This window comes from Nipponia nippon, unplaced genomic scaffold, assembly GCF_047370975.1.
Source record: "Nipponia nippon isolate SJK-2023a ecotype South Korea unplaced genomic scaffold, ASM4737097v1 scaffold_33, whole genome shotgun sequence".
In the NCBI taxonomy this organism is placed as follows: Eukaryota; Metazoa; Chordata; class Aves; order Pelecaniformes; family Threskiornithidae; genus Nipponia; species Nipponia nippon.
The window spans coordinates 4,485,947-4,506,332 of NW_028262351.1; the positions used below are offsets into that span (position 1 = coordinate 4,485,947).

General features: G+C 45.0%; 1 protein-coding gene across 1 annotated transcript in view; it reads left to right on the top strand.

The window, feature by feature from the left end:
* LOC148054205 (uncharacterized) overlaps positions 1-10,722 on the top strand; it is a 40,221-nt gene extending 29,499 nt beyond the window's left edge. Inside the window, 1 exon segment of the mRNA XM_087770655.1 lies at positions 10,585-10,722. Coding sequence (XP_087626781.1) covers positions 10,585-10,722 — 138 coding nt within the window.
* The last annotated feature ends 9,664 nt before the right edge of the window (positions 10,723-20,386 follow it).

Below are 20,386 nucleotides of genomic sequence, written 5' to 3' on the forward strand. Positions count from 1 at the left end.
TGTTTGACCACCCTCTTGGTAAAGAAATGCTTCCTAATGTCCAGTCTGAACCTCCCCGATGCAGCTTTGAGCCATTCCCATGCGCCCTGTCACTGGATCCCAGGGAGAAGAGATTAGCACCTCCCTCTCCACTTCCCCTCCTCAGGAAGCTGTAGAGAGCAATGAGGTTGCCCCTCAGCCTCCTTTTCTCCAAACTAGACAAGCCCAAAGTCCTTAGCTGCTCCTCATAGGACATGCCTTCCAGCCCTTTCACCAGCTTTGTTGCCCTCCTCTGGATGCATTCAAGGACCTTCACATCCTTCTTAAATGGTGGGGCCCAGAACTGCACACAGTACTCTAGGTGAGGCCGCACCAACGCTGAATACAGCGGGACCATCACCTCTTTTGACCGGCTGGTTATACTGTGTTTGATGCACCCCAGGATGCAGTTTGCCCTCTTGGCTGCCAGGGCACGCTGCTGACTCCTATTGAGCCTGCTGCCAACCAACATCCCCAGATCCCTTTCTGCAGGGCTGCTCTCCAGCCACTCCTCTCCCAATGTATACTTGTGCCCAGCGTTACTCCGTCCCAGGTGCAGAATCCGGCATTTGGACTTGTTAAATTTCATGCCACTGATGATTGCCCAATGCTCCAATCTATCCAGATCCCTCTGCAAGGCCTCTTGTCCCTCGAGAGAGTCAACAGCACCTCCCGGTTTGGTATCATCAGCAAACTTGCTAAGGGTGCATTCAACTCCTGCATCCAGATCATTGATCAATATATTGAACAGAACTGGCCCTAGGATTGAGTCCTGAGGAACACCGCTGGTGACTGGTCACCAGCCAGATGTAGCCCCATTTGGATCTCTTTCCACAGGATGGCATTTTTCAGGAATGTGATTCAGCACAGGATTAAAAAAACACTCAAAAAAGGGGATTTTTTTTTTCCCAGCGGCTAGAATCACTGATGAGCTCTGCGCCATGCTGAGCAGGATGGGTGGGGGATGAACGGTCATAGTCTTTGACTGACAGCTGCCCACGCCACACCAGTTCCTTGCATCTATATCATACAATGGCTAAACCGCTCCTTTAGCATGCATGGCCAGGGGTGGAAAGTGGCACATGCTCAGGTGTCATGGGAATGCCACCATGTATCTGTGCAAATGAGGGTCCCCGCTCCCTAGCAAGGGACAGTCAGACATTTTCATAGCAAATTCAGTTAACCATTTTTTGCACTGGCAGATCTAGGAGTATTTGATTCTTGAATTTCAGTGGTATTTTTTCAAGTCCATATTTTTTTCATTATTTCTCATGTTTGATTAGTGTTAGTCTTCATTCAGTTCAGAAAAATTAGATTAATCAGATATGCCATTCTTATAAATCAGGTTTGGTATCATGTATTAGTTCTTACAAAGTCCAAAGCAAAAATTGTCTTTCAATAACACATTCATCTGAAAGATATTTCAATAATCTTTAGGTTTATAAACCCTTATTTTATTGGTTTTGGGAGAAGTAAAATTTGGATTTGAACTACCTATCAGTTACTTTCAACATTTTTATTGCGCCTAGCAAATAGCACACTCTTAAAACTTCTTTAATGCACTAATAAAAAAAAACAATTCACAGACTATGAAGACATTTTTCGTTTCTTTTCATTACCCCATGGCTGCCTGTAACATAGATTCCCTTTTCATCTTCTTTGCCAACAGGTGACACTAAAGCAGATACATGGAGAGATCAAACACACAAAGATCCTCTGTGTGTTAGTGCTAATAATTTGCTTCCATAATCCACTAAGCAAACAGTCATCTTAGTCTCTGGTGTGTCTCATCATTTTCACAAACTTCATAAAGACTTTTTCACAAGACTTTTTAGCAGGGCCTGTAGCGATAGGACAAGGGGTAATGGTTTTAAACTAAAAGAGGGTAGATTCAGACTAGATATAAGGAAGAAATTTTTTACAATGAGGGTAGTGAAACACTGGAACAGGTTGCCCAGAGAGGTGGTAGATGCCCCATCCCTGGAAACATTCAAGGTCAGGTTGGATGGGGCTCTGAGCAACCTGATCTAGTTGAAGATGTCCCTCCCTGCTCATTGCAGGGGGGTTGGACTAGATGACCTTTAAAGGTCCCTTCCATCCCAAAGCATTCTATGATTCTATGATTCTATAAAACGCAATGTCACTAAAGGACAAGATTTGAAGCACTGTGCAGTTGCAAGATAGATCATATCCTATTAGAGAATAAAGCAGGAAGGGCAAGAATGAGCTACCGGTGGCGGAGGGAATGAAAAGCCAAGACAGAGGTGCATCGCTTAGGGCAGCTGGGCTGTTTTCACGTGCCTTTTGCCACTTACCTGAAGGATGTTGGTTACAGCCTGTCACGAGGCTCTAACACACCCCTCAGGGCAGGAAGGGTCCCACAGGCGGTGCTGAGGTGTAGAGACCTTGTGAGTAACAGTCCTGCCCGGCACAATGATTCACCTGTCCCAAAGTAAAGGAATAGTCTCTGTTTGCTAGGTCACTTAGAAACCGCAGCATGGCCATGCAGTGTTTAGTGGAAGGGAATACACTTGCTTTATTCTCCCAGGGATGAAATAGTCAGCTATATTTTGACATTGTTACAAAAAGGAAAGAAAAGACAAAGCAGTTAAATGCGATATCATGCCTTATCTGAACAACAACCACGGTCTGACACAAGGGAAGTGGCAAGGAAGGAGAAGACGGAAAGCACAGGGCCATTGCTGTCAAGGGCAGTGTAGTCTTGGACCAGCTGAAGCCAGTTGTGAACCCACCCCCTTGGTACTCCTTGCAGTTGCCAGGTCAGGGTTTTGCTTCCAGGGTATCTTCAGCTGTTTAATCTGAGGACAGTCCTGGTTATCCTCGCCTTTAGCTAAGAGAGCTCCTGGGACTGCCAAAGACCCTGCACCCTCTCTCTCCCTTAGAGTGAACTGGTCTATATTTAACCCCGGCCTGAGCTTTCTTCCTAGTTTGCTGTTATGTGTCTTGACACAGTCCATAGAAATGTAGGGAATTCCCCTCCCTGCCTGCTCAGCCTTTCTTTGTTTTCAGACCCATTGTATTCCTTATTTTGGATCCCTGCTACCTTTATAGGCTTTCTTGCAAGCCAAAACAGATTTACATTCCACACTATATTTTGTATGATGTGCATTTAAGAAAAGGGGAAAAAATCAATGGATATTCACCTTATCATCTATAGTTTTGTTCAGATGAAGGCTAAACATGATACCTGGAAATGATAAAAGAAAGAAACCAGAGGATGTTGGGGTTCAGCCTTTGCAGCATCTCTCTTACACCATTAGTTTTAGGAGAGCTAAGTATTATTTCAAGAAGTGATATGGTGTTCTGAGAGGGTAGATTTCAGGAAAAGTATTCTAAAACCAGTGCCCACTACATGGCATGACCGCTGCCTGAGCCATATGACAGGAACAGCACAGTCTGGAAACTGTGCTTTGAATTTGCCTGATTTCATATCACCAGACTTACAGCTCTCCACTCAACACATTTTGACAACTCATTTCTTTTACAGTAGCCATAAAATCAGAAGTTCACAGCAATAACTCAAATTAATTATTTTAATATCTTGATTCCTTTCTGTTGATACAAAAATTCATGGATGCTTCTCCTCACAGTCCAAATCCCCCAAGGGAGAAACGGAGTATTCAGAGAGTCCCTGAAATGAAACTCAATAGCAACGAAGTTACCATTAAGCAGGTATTCTTTATTGCAGCGCTGGGCAGCACTGGGGATTCTCCACCATAAGTGCTCCACCCATTTGGTAGACTTTCAGAGATTATATACTATAAAATCCTACATATTCACAGGATTTCCGAGAAATCATTTACATAAACATGAGATTTCCTGGAACTCATTAACATATGCAAATGTCCGATCTGCATGCGCAGTCGTCTCCCGTGGTGGTCTTCAGGTGGTCTTTGGGGGTCTTCAGATGAAGGCTCGTAGTCTTCTTCACTGTGTTCGCTGATTGACCTTTGCTTCTGCACAAACTCAGTCCTAGGATCACGTAAACGGTGTCCTTCGAGGCTGTCGTCATCCTATTGTGACTTCCTATCTTCCATGCATTTGTTCTCCCAAGGCCCAGTTGTCTGAGATGGGATTATCCCGGAGCCCCCTTATCTTACAACCATTCTAACTACTCCCTAAATCACAAAGGCCTTTCTTTTGTTTCGTTAAGTGACTAAGATATTTAAATATCCTCCTTGCCCCTAGGCTTTTCAGGAGGCATTTTGATGCAGTGGCTTTATCTAGCTTGGCTTTAACCCTTTCAAAGGGGAAAACTCCTAGGTTGAGATAAGAACAGTTTAATAACTAAAGTAAAATAAAAATAGAACAGTAGTAATAGTAATAATAACAATAATAATAAAAGCACAATAGTAATACAAAGCAAGTGATACACAGTATAATTGCTCACCACCCACCGATCAATGCCCAGCACGTCCCCAAGCAGCGATTGTTGCCCCTCCCCCGGCCAACTCCCCCAGCTCATATACTGAGCATGACGTCATGTGGCATGGAATAGCCCCTTGGCCAGTCTGGGTCAGCTGTCCTGGCTGTGCCCCCTCCCATCTTGTGCACCAGGCAAAGCATGGGAAGCTGAAAAGTCCTTGACCAGTGTGAGCACCACTTAGCAGCTACTTAGCACTACTTAGCAAGAACCAAAACATCAGTGTATGAATCATCAACATTGTTCTCATCCTAAACCCAAAACACAGCCCCATACTGGCTACCAAGAAGAAAATTAACTCTATCCCAGCTGAAACCAGCACAGTGTTCACTTAAGGCTATGCTTTTCAAAACGTAGTCAACATAACTATTTGTTTGATGTTGACAGTGTGCTTGCTGCTCTGCAATAGCAAATAAAAATCATATTTTAATATCTTTGAGCCAACATAACAAAGAACAGGCATGACAGTGAAAGGGTTAAAGCCAAGCTAGATAAAGCCACTGCATCAAAATGCCTCCTGAAAAGCCTAGGGGCAAGGAGGATATTTAAATATCTTAGTCACTTAACGAAACAAAAGAAAGGCCTTTGTGATTTAGGAGTAGTTAGAATGGTTGTAAGATAAGGGGGCTCCGGGGTAATCCCATCTCAGACAACTGGGCCTTGGGAGAACAAATGCATGGAAGATAGGAAGTCACAATAGGATGACGACAGCCTCGAAGGACACCGTTTACGTGATCCTAGGACTGAGTTTGTGCAGAAGCAAAGGTCAATCAGCGAACACAGTGAAGAAGACTACGAGCCTTCATCTGAAGACCCCCAAAGACCACCTGAAGACCACCACGGGAGACGACTGCGCATGCAGATCGGACATTTGCATATGTTAATGAGTTCCAGGAAATCTCATGTTTATGTAAATGATTTCTCGGAAATCCTGTGAATATGTAGGATTTTATAGTATATAATCTCTGAAAGTCTACCAAATCGGTGGCACACTTATGGTGGAGAATCCCCAGTGCTGCCCAGCGCTGCAATAAAGAATACCTGCTTAATGGTAACTTCGTTGCTATTGAGTTTCATTTCAGGGACTCTCTGAATACTCCGTTTCTCCCTTGGGGGATTTGGACTGTGAGGAGAAGCATCCATGAATTTTTGTATCACCTTTTGCCCTTCCGATTCTCTCCCCCATCCCACCAGTGGGGGAGTGAGCGAGTGGCTGCATGGTGCTTAGTTGCTAGCTGGGGTTAAACCACGACACTGTCATATTCTCATATTGCAGTTTTTGCTTTTTATATCGTTTTTTGCTAAAGCAAAACAATTACATTTTGTGCGTTGTACATTATGGTGTACTCCGTAACAAATCAGTAAATTTTATTAATATGTTGTGGATAAAACCCCAGATAAGTAGGTTGCAGAAAATAGTCCTCGTGCTTACAGTATCAAAAACTTGAATTTAAGTATGTGTAAATAATTCTCCAACTATGATTTACTAAAGGAATGTTTTCTCAGCTTTACAGCAAATTACAGCAAAACATGACACTGTAGTTCCCTAAACATTACCCAGTTCTTGCAAGGTGCTGAATTGCCCAATCCTCATTGAAAAGAAGTGAGGATGTTCAGTCAATTACTTGATAGGGGTCTCTGCTGCTCCCAAACAGGGAAACTGTTACTTGAAGAGTCAGCTGCTGAAGCTAGTACCCAAAGAAGAGCCACTGTTTTCATATCCACAGCAAATGCCCATGCTTGAGCGTTTTGCATAAGCTGTGGTTCCCAAGCTAAGTCCTTCTCACCAGCTTTTAAAAGATGTCCAGCTTGTGATTTGAAATGCTAAATTCAACATTTAAGCATGCAGATGATGCTTATGTGATTACTATTGGAATACAAAAAACGTATTAAGTACAGGTGATTTGTATAAGACTCCTGTGCTAATTCTTCCAGCCTCTAACCTGCCTCTGATAAGTTGCCCCATGTGCTGGTTTTGGCTGGGATAGAGATAATTTTCTTCACAGTAGCTAGTATGGGGCTATGTTTTGGATTTGTGCTGGAAACAGTGTTGATAATACAGGGGTGTTTTAGCTATTGCTGAGCAGTGCTTACACAGTCAAGGCCTTTTCTGCTTCTCACACCACCCCACCACCGAGCAGGCTGGGGCTGCACAAGAAGTTGGGAGGGGACACAGCTGGGACAGCTGACCCCAACTGTCCATACCATATGACATCATGCTCAGCAGTAAAACGAGGGGGAAGAAGAAGGAAGGGGGGACATTCAGAGTGATGGCGTTTGTCTTCCCAAGTAACCGTTATGCATGATGGAGCCCTGCTTTCCTGGAGATGGCTGAACACCTGCCTGCCGATGGGAAGTAGTGAATGAAGTCCTTGCTTTGCTTTGCTTGCGCGTGTGGCTTTTGCTTTACCTATTACACTGTCTTTATCTCAACCCATGAGTTTTCTCACTTTTACTCTTCCGATTCTCTCCCCCATCCCACCAGGGGGGAGTGAGCGAGCGGCTGTGTGGTGCTTAGTTGCTGGCTGGGGTTAAACCACAGCACCCCATCAGGTGGGATTTTTTGTCCCAAAGCTACATATTTGATAAAAATAGTCCTGTATGGCTATTGGACAGAAATTCTGTATCTTACTATTTATCCTTCTCATAGTCCTTCTGATTTTAGGAATAGATTATGCTAAAATAAACACAATTGCTCATTATAAATCATTATCTATATATGATATGGGAAAGAAAAACATTTCTCCTGTTAAAAGTCTAGTTCTAAAGCTGGAGAGTAACAAAACATAATAACTTCTGACAGTCTGTAAAACTTTCCCCTTTTCAGGATTACATTTTATAGAATTAATAGGGCACCCCTTATGATTTGAAATGGGTCATACTGATAGAATGCAACATGCCAGCATGAAAATATTAACAATAGTGCTTTGTGTATGTTAGTTTGTGAAGACTCACGTGAGAGGCTGGCTTGTTCCAGCTACTAGCCTCAGCCTTTACACACTTCCCTTGTCGCATTGCACCCAAGGATGAAAAAATATTGCAGTGATTATACCTGGTTTGCACCCAAACTGTCTGTAGGGTCTCAAAGAAATTAGATTTTCTTCTTTCCGTTTCCCTGCCTTCTTTGCTTTTCTCCAGACAAGACCCTTTCCAACACACCAGCAGAGCAGGGAGCATGTTTTCCACCCACTATCCACAAAAGTGCCCCAGCCCATCCCCAAGGACCATGAGCTGGACCTGTACTCTTCTCACCCACCCTCAAGACAGGGTCAGCATCGTGCTACCACCCACCCCCAGATCAAATCTGTCCTGCTGAGATGAGTGGGGGGAAGTAGTTACTCAATGGTCCTTGGCATGCCTGAGTACTTGGAATGATCCCATAAATCCAGCTGTACACAGAGTAGGAAAAGCCATGTTTGCTCGGGCTCTCAGTTGTGTGGTACTTTTCTTTGCTCAAGCAGGAAAAAGCATGAAAGGAATATAATTTTTTGGTATCCCGGTTACAGACCTAAGTCTCAAGAGTTGGTATTTGGTGTGCTTTGTATACTGCTTTCTAAAGCCAAGTCATTTCTCAAGACAAGCTGATCTTTTCCCAGAGAACTTAAAAAGCAAGAATATTTTAAATATAGTCCTTTTCATTTGAATTGGAGCATTTTTAGAAGTTCCTTTTTTGTTTCTGCAGGTTTTTATCTCTGCTAAAAGTTGGTTTAGTCCTTTTGGGTCTCAGCTGATACTGTTCTGATTTTTCTGAAATCAAACCAGAGATAAACTTGATATATGTGGGGAAAGCATGGGTTTCTGAAGAGCAAATTTTGTGATGCAGCTATGCATTTTAACAAAAAATGTCTATACTGCTAAATTTCTGCATTGACGGAGCTTTTTGTTTTCATGCAGAATATTTAGGAGTTGAAGTATTTCACCAGTTATGCCACTAAGTGTTGAGGCTCAGTGTCTGAGATGTAACCAAAGCAGCCGCTGCATATTAGCGATGTTGTGCAACCGTTTTTGAGAAGGGAAATGAAAAACAGCACACTCAATTTGAAACCACAGGAGAACTAAATGTCAGCACAAGAGAGGTAAATCGGAATCTAACCAGGACAATAAGGACTTAATCTGTTATTGTTGCCCAAAGTGCTTATGAGTTTTAGTCAAATCTACAAATCCAGGGTCTCTTATTATCATGCCTGATCACGAATCCCTGTTTCGAGGGATAACCTGTTATTACTAAGTTATAAGGTATAAGACTTTGGAGTAAATTGTTAACCACTTAAGAAAGAGCTGTTGTAGTGGTCAAGGAGTTTCACAAGAAGCTCCACAAAACAGTGAGGATACTTAAGTGTGGCAGTACATTTTCAGAGAAAGATTCAAAGATATAGATGTGACACTGTATCTTTAGTATGGAATAGCAGTAAATGTTTTTAAAAAAGCTTTAGAGTAGTAAAAATCCACTACACCTTCTATTTGTCTTGAACTGCTTATTTATTTTCAGTTCTGTTTCACATTTTCTACAGCATCTGAGTTCAAACTAACTGTATATATTACATATGTTCATCATTTCTAATTTGAAAGAAGATTCTTTAGAGAGTTGTTTGATGCTGGTTCTGCATCTCACAGGGCAGGGGTAAATTCAAGTTCCCTTTTCCTTCTTCAGCTTGCATATACATGAAAGACGGCCACAATCTGGCTCTAGTTGTGGGAAGGAATTCTTTACATTGGAGTTTAATTAGGAATAATGAGATGAAATTAAGAGAAGGAAATTTTAGGATGAATGTCAGGAAAACCTCCTTGACAGCAAGACATTTTAAACCATGAAATAGTCTCCTAAAGGAAATGGTGGAAACTCCAGTACTTAGGACATTTAAAGGTGACTGGACAAAGCAGTGGAAACTATAATGTAGGAAACAAGCAAGCCATGCGGACAGAAAGGCATCAGGCATGAGCTAATGCTTATTTTCTACATTTACATTTCATTGTATGGACCTGCAGTAGCACAGTGCTGCAAGTTGATATCAACCCAGAATTATGACAATCCATAACAGCATGAGTATGTGAGCTCTCCACAGCTGCTGGGGAACCACTGCACAGCTGGGGTTAGTGGGAGTGCAAAGATGTCCATCAGGCCACTTCTAGCATTTCTTGTTCGCCATAAGTGAAAACGTCTCTCTCAACACTGGTAGAGCTGCACTTCCATAAAAGCATGTATCTCCTGCAGTCTCTTTCCACTACTGTAAAATGATGAAAAATTAATGTTATACTACATCTGTTCCTCACAAGGGCATTATTTGGGCTTCCAGGAATCTATGTAATGTCAAGGTACTTTGCCTGAAGTCAGCTCTCTTCTGTGGGGATTATAGGTGGTGAAAGTTAACTTCAAGAAATGTGTAAGTATACAAAAGCTTAGTAAAACTGATGAAACAACTGGTGTTGCGCCCTCTGAATCTGGCTCCTAAATTAACTTTCTAGGTTTCCCAAGAGCACTTTGGCTCAACAACAAAAATGTTGTGCCCCACTTTTCCTGAACTGGAATTGGTGTGGTACTGAAAATACAAGAGGGACAGAGCACAGACTCTGAGACATCTGTGCAGGAACATTCCTCTTTAGGGGAAAAGATAGAACTGGTCTGATGCTGTAAGCATGTTGTGAGCCTTCCCATTTTGTTTCCAATCTCCTAGTGAAAGCACAGAAATACAGGAGTCCACCCAGCACTTCAAAGCAAACCAACATTTGTGCTATATACTATGAAAATCACTGCTGTTCCTCTGTGAATTGTTAAACGTGATGGGTTGTTGGTGAGAGTGTGTGGTTATTTTTTCTCCCTGATGTGCTCTGCAGTATGCCAGTGGTTATCTAAATATGACCCCTAGTGTTCAACTTGGATGGCAATAATTTAAGAAAATTAAAGCCCTTGCTAGACTTCCTTTAAGAAGAGGGCCATCTTTTCTGGTTATCTCAATATCCTATAAAAAAAAATTATTCTTGCTTGTGGAGTACAAATTGTTGAAGATATACTGTTTTCAAGGCATAAAACACTGAAGAATCACATCCAGATTTTAGAGATAATTGTTACAGGCAGGGAATAATCTACACTGAAAAATTTTATTGCAACATTATCCCATTTGCAGAAAAAGAAAATATTAAGTAATGAAGTTGCTAATGGCAGAGCATCGGTGGAAGTTGTCATACACTGCTATGCATTACATTACAAGGACAGTGATGAAGACTCTATAGTACAGTGGCTGATACAAGAAATGGTGAGATAGGAGTTTTTATTTTTGTTTCATTCCCGATGCTGCCACTAATTTTATGGTATGCTTGTTAATAGGTCATTTAATCTCTCTGTTCTTCTGTTTCCTTCTTGACAAAGTGCACAGATACATTTTTTGTTTGAGGGTTATGAGGTTTAACAATTGTCTGTAAAGTTGTGTGAAATTTTGGATAAAAAGCAAAATAAAATTGAGTTGCCATTTGCCATTTTTAAACTATGGGAAAGGGAAGAAAGAGAATCTATGTATATTTTATTAGGTATAAGCAATCAGAGGGATGGTCTGGGACTGCAGCGTGCAGAAGTGTGCAAGACCATTAGGTAACACTGCAAGTTGCATGATGTTAAGGGAGGAAGGGGAAAGGTGCAGTGCTTTATCATCCAGGCTGCAGATGTCTAACACCAGTTCTTTGAGAAAGGACGGACACAGTTAAACTACTGCTTTGGCCATGTTCCTTTCTTCCTGCTTTGATACTTGCTACATTGTCACATGTTTTTTAAAAGGACAAACAGTAAAAATATGGACCAAAAGAGTAGTCACTGAAAGCTTAGAGAATCAGCAGTGACAAGCTGGTTTGCAATGCTGTCCTTTGCTGATTGTTTTAAAGTATGTCAGACTGCGGATACAAATGAATGATTTATCACATCATGGTGTAAAGCAATATGTATGACATGTATTGTGTAAACACATAATACAGGGCGTCCTGCTTCCTGATTGTGTTTGTTAGCTCTGTGCACGCAAGCATCTTGCAAACTTGACTACTTTGCCTCTTGTTCAGATATGGAATAGCTCCAACAGACTTATTTCTGCTCTCATCTGAATGCCTTAAGCATTAATGTGCATCTCTGATGTGCTCTCAAAGCCCTGCGGTTTATTTGCTTGAGGAGTGCTATCACCAGAAAAATTGCTGCCACTTCAGCTCTGGTCTACAGATCTCATATACAGTATGCTGCTTCTTGTTATGTAAATGTTTCTTTGTGCCTGTTCAAATTTGGCCTTCCTGGTAGGAAAGCATGCATCTCCTGGAGGCAGATATCAGATATTATTTTTAATTTCAGTGCCATATTCCTCTTAATTATTTTGAGCCTAAAAATGGAGTGCTACCACTTTCCATTGCTTCCATCTTACTCGCCCATGGCAGCGAGACAGGAACCAGGTCCAGACTGTTACTTTGAAAACAGACTGCCCCCAAAAGCTGGTAGATGTTCTAAAAGCATTCTTCTTTACTCACCTTTGCAACTTTTTCCTTGATCAGTCCTGCCACAAGTGGGGAGGTATCGTGGTTTAACACCAGCCAGCAACTAAGCACCACACAGCCGCTCGCTCACTCCCTCCTGGTGGGATGGGGGAGAGAATCGGAAGAGTAAAAGTGAGAAAACTCATGGGTTGAGATAAAGACAGTTTAATAGGTAAAGCAAAAGCTGCGCACGCAAGCAAAGCAAAGCAAGGACTTCATTCACTACTTCCCATTGGCAGGCAGGTGTTCAGCCATCTTCAGGAAAGCAGGGCTCCATCACGCATAATGGTTACTTGGGAAGACAAACGCCATCACTCCGAACGTCCCCCCCTTCCTTCTTCTTCCCCCAGCTTATATACTGAGCATGATGTCATATGGTATGGAATAGCCCTTTGGCCAGTTTGGGTCAGCTGTCCTGGCTGACAAAGTGCTAATACAGCCAAGTGTTGGCGCCCCAGTGTGAGCGTGAGTCAAAAAGAGAAGACCAAGAAGAGGCAAGATGTGGCTTTGGGGGAAGGCATAGTCCCACAGACAACAGGGAGGGCATTGCCACCAATAGGACACCCAAGGTTCTCTATGGAGAATGACACTAAGTGAAGGAGCATCATCTGCACCAGTACCAGCTCCAAGGCCAAAATCTGTCCTTATGGAGCCATGGGATTCTGTCTGGGAACCATGACTCAGATCAAGTGCTTTTAAGGAAATGCAGTCAGCTGCAGAAACACAAAATTATTCGGTCAGTACAGATCCTGGCACTTCACTGTTGAACGGAAACCTGCCACTGGCTTCAAAGGGAGCAGGAAAAGGCCCCTCCTGTCTATCTCTTGCTTTGGACAACGATGATGAAAAACACTCAAAGCAGCAGCAAAATTAACACATTTGGAGGATATCAGCAGAATCTGCAGTTCTGTGCACTGGCTCCCAGGCAGGCCAGAAGGCAGCCAGCTGGGTTTTTCTGCATGCCAAACATTCCCAAACATTGTGGAAAAATCTTCATATCCTTTCTTTCCCAAAGCTACTTGTTTTCCAAACAGTGATTGCATGCTGGCAATGCAGTTCTGACTGCTAGGGTGTGGGTAGCACCATTCGTACTGTTGCTCTGCAACGTGAAAGGAAATCTATTTTCATTCCAGATGATAAAAATGGGAGAGTTTCAGCTTTCACCTTCTCTCAGTCCAGAACTTTTATTGCCAATGTGTGTTAAACGCACTGCAGGTGTATCTGCAATTATTGCTGTGCCTTTCCAAAAGGTCCTAGCTCAGTTTTTTCCAGTAAAAGTGCTAGTTTTTTATATTTTCCAATTTGCTATCAAGTTTAGAGTTTGGGAAAGTTTTGAACACACCTGTGCTGCTCTTTCCTCATGTGCTGCTTACCTCTTACTTAGAATCATAGAATCGTTTAGGTTGGAAAAGACCATTAAGATCATCAAGTCCAACCGTTAACCTAGCACTGCCAAGTTGTTGTGGTTTAACCCCGGTTGGCAACTAAACACCACACAGCCGCTCACTCACCTTCCCCTCCCCACAGTGGGATGGGGGAGAGGATCAGAAGAGTAAAAGTGAGAAATCTTGTGGGTTGCGATAACGACAGTTTAATAGGACAGCAGAGGAAGAGGAAATAATAATAATAATAATAATAGAATATGCAAAACAAGTGATGCACAATGCAATTGCTCACCACCCACTGACCGATGCCCAGCACGTCCCCGAGCAGCAGTCCTCCCCCTCCCAGCCAACTCCCCCCCAATTTATATACTGGGCATGATGTCATATGGTATGAAATAGCCCTTTGGCCAGTCTGGGTCAGCTGTCCTGGCTGTGCTCCCTCACAGCTTCTTGTGCACCTGGCAGAGCATGGGAAGCTGAAAAGTCCTTGACTAGTGTAAGCACTGCTTAGCAACAACTAAAACATCAGTGTGTTATCAACATTATTCTTATCCTAAATCCAAAACACAGCACTATACCAGCTACTAGGAAGAAAATTAACTCTATCCCAGATGAAACCAGGACAGTCACTATGTTTCCCCCCACATCCAATAAAGGATGGAGATTCTCCTTAGCCCTCCTTTTGTTGCTAATGTATTTATAGAAAAATCGCCTGTGTTTTACCAAGTGCTGAGTTATTCTGAGATTCTAGTCTCACTGTGTCACAGACAGTACAGTCATAGCATCTGCATTGTGCTTACCCTTGCTAATGCCTGATAATGACAATAGCTGTGAAAAGTCTTACAGTAAAGACAGGTCATGTAATGTCTTATGGAAGCACTGCAAAGCCATGTTCTCTCTTTCTTCTCAAATGACTGGAAGCGCCTCTAGCATTTACCCAAAATTTTTGTTCCCCCATCATGTGTCTGGTACAAATCTGGTCACATAACAACTGCATCATTGGAGGGGACGTAAAACACTACTCAGCAACAACTAAAACATCAGTGTGTTATCAACACCACTGTCATACCAAATCCAAAACACAGCACCACACCAGCCACCAAGAAGAAAATCAACTCTATCCCAGCCGAAACCAGGACAGTATCCACCCCTTATTCCACACCATCTATGTCATGCTCAGGTCCCACATTATCCAATACATCCTCATTAACCACCACCACCCTTCCCATCCTTTGACACAATACACAGGTATCATTCTCTTAGTATGGGCCACCTCTGTGAAATGTCTGTGAAATGTCCATAAACATCCACAAATGTCCACATAATGTCCATTGAGTTCATTTAGTCCATGACTTTGGGCTCCATCTGTGATGGTGGTTGCTCAGGACAGGAGAACTGGTGTGCTGTGTGGCGTTACTGGGCACCAAAGCCACCTCAGGTCAGATCACTGCTGCACTTGCACTGCTTCTTGTAAAGCTTCTCCTCCATTGTTTAAGGTGGTTCCTGCTATAGTAATTCCCATAACATGCAACTCAAATCCCGGGTTACAACAATTTAAAGGTGTTTCCATTACAATCTCCACCCCTGGCCCCTTTGGACCAGACCATTGGGTTTAACACTGCAATGGACTCCTCCCCTTGCCCCTGCTCTGGCTTGGACGTATCCACAGACTGCAGTCCCTTAGGGGTTTACCTGCTCCAAGTGGAGCCTTGTCTATGATCCACAGTCTCTCCAGGGGTATACCTGCTGCGGCATGGATTTATCCACAGCCACAGTCACTTAGAGATACACCTGTTCCAGAGTGGCCTTCTCCATGGGCCACAATGCCTTCAGAGATATACTTGCTCCAGCATGGGCTTACCCATGGCCACATGCTTTGAGGTGCTCCAGCATGACCTCATGCACAGCCACTGATGCTTCAAGGTGTGCCTTCTCCAGCATGGCCTTCTCCTTGGGCCACAATCCCTTCAAGAGGTATACCTGCTGCGGCACAGACATAACCATGGCCACAGACGCTTCGAGACATACCTGCTCTGGCATGGGCTTATCCACATCCACAGACGCTTCGGGGTGTCCTGCTCCCACGTGGATTCAGCTACAGGTCACAGTCCCTTAGACTTGAGTTCACACTGGAGTTCCAGCCTGTCCAGTACAGCAGCACAGAAATAGCAGTGATGCCCTGGCCATCTGCCAGTGCCCAGGCGCATGGCCATTGCTGTTATCAAAATGTTCCCAGGCACGGCAGAGTAAGATGATAAGCAGTTCAGCAGTACAGTAAGCAGCAAAAGCAAAAAGCAGCCACTAATGAGCACGAAACTCTAATACATAGTAAGGCAAGCAAGCCCCATGGCAAGCACAGGTGCCTGCCGATTAACAGCTAAACAGCAATAACAGCTATAAATTCGATCTAGCACATTCCAGTTAAATCTGTCATTGTCTCGAACCCTTTGTGCCCCACGTTGGGCACCAAAAAGGATTGTCGTGGTTTAACCCGAGCCAGCAACTAAGCACCACACAGCTGCTCGCTCACTCCCCCCACCCTGGTGGGATGGGGGAGAGAATCGGAAGAGTAAATGTGAGAAAACTCGTGGGTTGAGATAAGAACAGTTTAATAATTTAAGCAAAATAAAATAGTAGCAATAGTAGTAGTAATAATAATAATAACAATAATAATAATACAATAATAATATACAAAGCAAGTGATACACTGTACAATTGCTCATTACCTGACGACTGATGCCCAGCACGTCCCCGAGCAGCAATCGCTGCCCCCTGGCCAACTCCCCCCCAATTTATATACTGGGCATGATGTCATATGGTATGAAATAGCCCTTTGGCCAGTCTGGGTCAGCTGTCCTGGCTGTGCTCCCTCACAGCTTCTTGTGCACCTGGCAGAGCATGGGAAGCTGAAAAGTCCTTGACTAGTGTAAGCACTGCTTAGCAACAACTAAAACATCAGTGTGTGTTATCAACATTATTCTCATCCTAAATCCAAAACACAGCACTATACCAGCTACTACGAAGAAAATTAACTCTATCCCAGCTGAAACCAGGACAACCATAAAAAGAAGCAAGGTCAAGGGACCTGCATGGGACATCCAGTTCTTGGGAATAAAATGGCAGGATGGATGTCGTCATGTGCCTATGGATGTGGTCAACAAGATAGCAACTATGTCCCCACCAACTAACAAGAAGGAAACACAAGCTTTCCTAGGCCTTGTGGGATTCTGGAGAATGCATATTCCAGGTTATAGTCAGCTTGTGAGCCCTCTCTATCAAGTGACCTGAAAGAAAAACTATTTTGAGTGGAGCCTTGAGCAACAACAAGCCTTTGAGCATATCAAACAGGAGACAGCTCATGCGGTAGCCTTTGGGCCTGTCCAGATAGGGCCAGCTGTGCAAAATGTACTCTACACTGCAGCTGGGGAGCATGGTCTCACCTGGAGCCTCTGGCAGAAAACATCAGGAGAAACCCAAGGTCGACCATTAGGGTTTTGGAGCCAGGGGTATTGAGGATCAGAAGCCCACTACACCCCGACTGAAAAAGAGATACTAGCAGCATATGAGGGGTTTGAGCTGCTTCAGAAGTTGTTGGTACAGAAGCATATCTCCTCTTGGCACCGCGTTTGCCCGTGCTACACTGGATGTTCAAAGGAAACATCCCCTCTACACATCACGCAACCAGCGCTACATGGAGTAAGTGGGTAGCACTGTTCACACAACGGGCTCAACTGGGGAAACCCAGCCACCCAGGAATCCTGGAAGAGATCATGGACTGGCCAGAAGGCAGAGATTTTGGAGCATTGCCTGAGGAGGTGGCTTGTGCCCAAGAGGCACCACCATATAATGAGTTATTAGAAGATGAAAGGCGTTATGTTTTGTTTACTGATGGATCCTGTCTTGTGGTAGGAAACCATCAGAAGTGGAAAGCTGCTGAGTGGAGTCCCACACATGTCTTTGAGGCCACTGAAGGAGAAGGTGAGTTAAGTCAGTTTGCAGAAGTGAAAGCCATCCAACTAGCCCTAGAGATTGCCGAACGAGAAAAGTGGCCAGTACTCTATCTCTGTACTGACTCCTGGATGGTGGCTAATGCCCTATGGGGGTGGCTACAGCAGTGGAAGAAGACCAATTGTCAGCGCAGAGGTAAATCCATCTGGGCTGCTGCATTGTGGTAGAAATTGCTGCCCAGGTAGAAAACATCGCTCTAAAGGTACATCACATAGATGCTCGCATGCCCAAAAACTGTGCCACTGAAGAACATCAAAACAATGAACAGGTAGACAAGGCTGCTAAGATTGAAGTGGCTCAGGTGGACCTGGACTGGGAGTGTAAGGGTGAGCTATTTGTAGCTCAATGGGCCCACAAAACATCGGGACATCTAGGGAGAGATGCAACATACAGACGGGCTCATGATCGAGGGGTGGACCTGACCATGGAGGCCATCACGCAGGTCACTCATGAATGTGAAACATGTGCTGCAATCAAGCGAGCCACACGAGTAAAATCTCCCTGGAACAGAGGACGGTGGCTGGGTTTTTGATATGGTGAGGCCTGGCAAATTGACTATATTGGACCACTGCCACGAACACGCCAAGGCAAGTGCTACGTGCTCACCATGGTGGAAGCAACTACCGGTTGGCTAGAAACATACCCTGTAAACCATGCCACTGCCTGAAACACCATCTTAGGCCTTGAAAGGCAAATTTCGTGGCTACATGGTACCCTAGAAAGAATTGAATCAGACAATGGGACTCATTTCTGAAATAACCTCATAAACTCCTGGGCAAAGAAATACAGCATTGACTGGGTGTATCACATCCCCTATCACCCACAAGCCTCTGGAAAGACTGAGAGATATAATGTTGAGAGAGAGATACTATGTTGAGAGCATTGGGCAATGGGGCATGGAAGCACTGGGATACAAATTTAGCAGAAGCCACTTGGCTGGTTAACACCAGAGGATCTGCTAACCATCCTGGTCCTGCCCAAACAAAACCCCTACATACTGTGGGAGGAGATAAGGTCCCCATAGTGCACATAGGGAAATGGCTGGGGAAGGCAGTGTGGATTGCTCCTCCCATGGGAAAAAGCAAACCCATTTGAGGGACTGTTTTCACTCAAGGACCTGGGTGTACTTGGTGGGTAATGCGGAAGGTTGGGAAGACCCGGTGTGTGCCTCAAGCAGGTTTAACCTTGGGGGGAAAATAATCTGTGATGTGAGTTGTATGTTGTAGGAAGTAATGTAGCAGGAATGACCTGAACCAATGAAGAGTGAGTTTCACAAGGAACCAGGCGAGTGCAACGATGACCCAAACCAAGCCGGTGTTGGTGCCCAACAATCAAATTATGTGGGACCTGAGCATGGTGCAAATGGTATGGACTAAGGGGTGGAGATTATATTGGGTCTGGCTGGGATGGAGTTAACTTTCCCCATAGCAGCCCTCATAGTGCTGAGTTTTGTAGTTGTAGCTAGAAGGGTGTTGATAACACACCAGTGTTTTGGCTGCTGCTGAGCAGTGCTCCCACAGCATCAGGGCTGTCTCTCCAACCCCCCCTGCCCCAAAGGCCAGTAGGCTGGGGGTGGGCAAGAGGTTGGGAGGGGACAGAGCCAGGACAGCTGACCCAAAGTGACCAAAGGGATATTCCATACTATATGAAGTCGTGCTCAGCAATAAAAGCTAAGAGAAGGGGGGGGGGGGCATTCGTTATTAAGGCATTTGTCTTCTGGAGCAACAGCTACGCATACTGAAGCCCTGCTTCCCAGGAAGTGGCTGGACATTGCCTGCTGATGGGAAGTAGAGAAAGTAGAGAATAAACCTTTTTGTTTCCTTTGCTTCCGTGCATGGCCTTTGCTTTTCTTTACTAAACTGCCTTTATCTTGACCCATGGCTTTTTTTCATCTTATTTTCTCCCCCATCCTGCTGAGAAGGGGGAGTGATAGAGCAGTTTGGTGGGCACCTGGTGGGCAGCCAAGGTCAACCCACCACAAACCCCAACTCTCTGAGCCTTTCTTCAAAGGAGAGGTGTCCCATCCCTCTGATTATCTTTGTGGCCCTCCTCTGGACCCGCTCCAACAGGTCCATGTCTTTTCTGTGCTCAGGACTCCAGAGCTGGATGCAGTACTCCAGGTGGGGTCTCACCAGAGCAGAGGGGCAGAATCACCTCCCTCGACCTGCTGGCCACGCTTCTTTTTATGCAGCCCAGGATACGGTTGGCTTTCTGGGCTGCAAATGCACATTGCCGGCTCATGTCCAATTTTTCGTCCACCAGTATCCCGAAGTCCTTCACAGGGCTGCTCTCAATCCCTTCATCCCCAGAGAAGTCCAGGAAGACCCTGGCTATGCACTTGTGTTGCCAACTCAAGATGAAATCCAGGGTGATGCATCTTTGCTGCCTAGCCCTTAGCCTTGTTTTTAATTTTTATGATGTGTGTCAACCAGCTCCTGCGGAGCCCCTGCAGCTCACTGCCGCTGCTGCCATTGCTCCCCTGGTGTGGGGGGTGCAGGGAGAAGAGCCTGGCCTGGGGAGCCTGGCAGTGCTCGGAGGGAAAGGCACCCGTGAGGGGCCTGTTTGTGCTGGTGGCTCTGAGAGACAGGTACTGCTGAGGAGGTAAGAGAGCTCCTTATGGGTGTGTACGTGCTGCCCGAGGAGTTGGTGGCCCTTCACACTAGCGCCTCTTTGAGGGAGGCAGTGGCGGGTCAGGAGAAAGGGGACTGTGTGTGGGTGCCCCTGAGGGGGGCAAATGTCGCCCCCGTCCCCAGGCAGGAGGCAGTGCCTGGGCGTGAGGCCTGTGTGCATGTGTCTGCAGCAGCGAGCCGTGCGGAAGCAGGGAGCCAGCAGGGAGAAGCGGCTCTGTGCATGGGAGCCCGGGAGAGGCCGAGGGCGGGGCCGGGCGGCCATTTCACTGCCGTCTCTATCACACCCGAAGCCACGGACACAAGACGAGGCCGCCGTTGACAGAGTGACCGGCTAGTGGCGCCCCCGCCCTCCCCCGCTCGCCGAGCCCCGCCCCCCCCGGCCAATCGGAGAGGTGGTGGCA